The following is a 1,412-nucleotide window of genomic DNA, read 5'->3' on the forward strand; positions in this document are numbered from 1 at the left end:
AATTATATGTGAGAAAAAGTTAATTTTCAACTTGTAACTTCACTGAATGATTTCAAAAACAATTTTTCATAATATTTCCCAGAGTTACTAATAACAGAAACATACCAATTTATAGCATATTCTTTCATTGCTCCCTTTTAAGTATATATGTCCTTTGGAAGATATTAAAGTGAGACATTTTATATATATAAGAACTAGAAATGAAAAATAGTCAAAAACATAGATATTTTATAAGGATAAGAAACCAATATATGAACAGCCAGATCACAAAATTAACTCATTTTGAGACAAATTTTTAAATAAGTATATTTAACTGCAGATTTGCCTTCAAACAAGAAAAGGAAAACAGAAGAGATGCTGACATAGTGTGTGACAGACTTAGAAACCTGCTACGAAGAACAGAAGAGCAGTGCAGTGCAGATGCTGCAGCGAGACGACTCGAAGTGACTCTGAGGACACAAGATGCAGAACCGAGGGCTGTCAGAGACAACTGGAATCCGGTCAATTAACATTTGATAAACATTTTTTATTTTATTTCCTCAGTATTACTTATAATACTTATTTTAATATACATTATTTATATTTAAAATAAACCTAAAATGAACTGAGTATTATAAATTATGAATTGTAAAATTATTTATTATTATAAATCTTGGTATCTAATAGATGCTCAGTATATGTTTTCTGAATGAAGTAATGAAAAGTGAGTTGAGTTCAATCACTAATGTAAATGCTAATTTAGGCATTTGTATGTTAAAGTATAGGCAAAATACCTTTGAAAGTACAATGAAACTAGTTAAATGTTTTGCAAAAGAACCTTCATTTCACAATACTGTGTCTGCTTTTTTTTTAAGAACTGTTTTTACTCTGACAAATTTAGCTGTCATATGTGCCATTAAAATTTGAGTAATCCATGTGAGATAAAGGTCCTTGTGCTTTAATAGGCTATTTCCTTTCAACAGTTTATAAAAAATGTTCTGCTCTTAAGTAAGCTTTTAGAATTTTTTTCCGCATGGTATGAGACCAAAAATGTAATGAAGCATACCTTTAGCTTGTAGAAGAGCAAAATGACATCCAGAGGTAACTTTCTCAAGAACAGAATGCCAGAGTCTTACAAGATGGGATTCTGACCATGCACCCATGTAAACAAAAGGAGCTAGAAATGGCTCAAAAGAAATGAACGATGAGGTATTTTCGTCAATAGTTTTCAAATATGCACGTGTATGTATTTGTTTGTGTATGTATTTTAAAAACCAGTTACATGCATCAAGGAAGGTAGAGTGGATTTTTAAATCATATATGCGTATAGATAGATATTCTGGGGGTGGGGGTGGCATTTTTGGCTCCTTGGAAAAAGTAATGTTCTTAGTTCAACTCCTTTTGCCTGTCACAGTCAAGTAGTGACATTCACA

The 1,412-nt window shown here is 31.2% G+C and overlaps 1 protein-coding gene across 1 annotated transcript in view; it reads left to right on the forward strand.

The window, feature by feature from the left end:
* Positions 1-1,412, forward strand: part of LOC103609766 (putative coiled-coil domain-containing protein 144C) — a gene marked incomplete at its 3' end in the record, with an annotated part of 55,258 nt that overhangs the window by 47,942 nt on the left and 5,904 nt on the right. The window contains exon 9 of the mRNA XM_008594055.1: positions 320-500. Within this exon, the coding sequence (XP_008592277.1) occupies positions 320-500 (181 nt within the window). The remainder of the gene's footprint in view (positions 1-319; positions 501-1,412) is intronic.

This window comes from Galeopterus variegatus, unplaced genomic scaffold, assembly GCF_000696425.1.
Source record: "Galeopterus variegatus unplaced genomic scaffold, G_variegatus-3.0.2 Scaffold10062, whole genome shotgun sequence".
NCBI classification, from domain to species: Eukaryota; Metazoa; Chordata; class Mammalia; order Dermoptera; family Cynocephalidae; genus Galeopterus; species Galeopterus variegatus.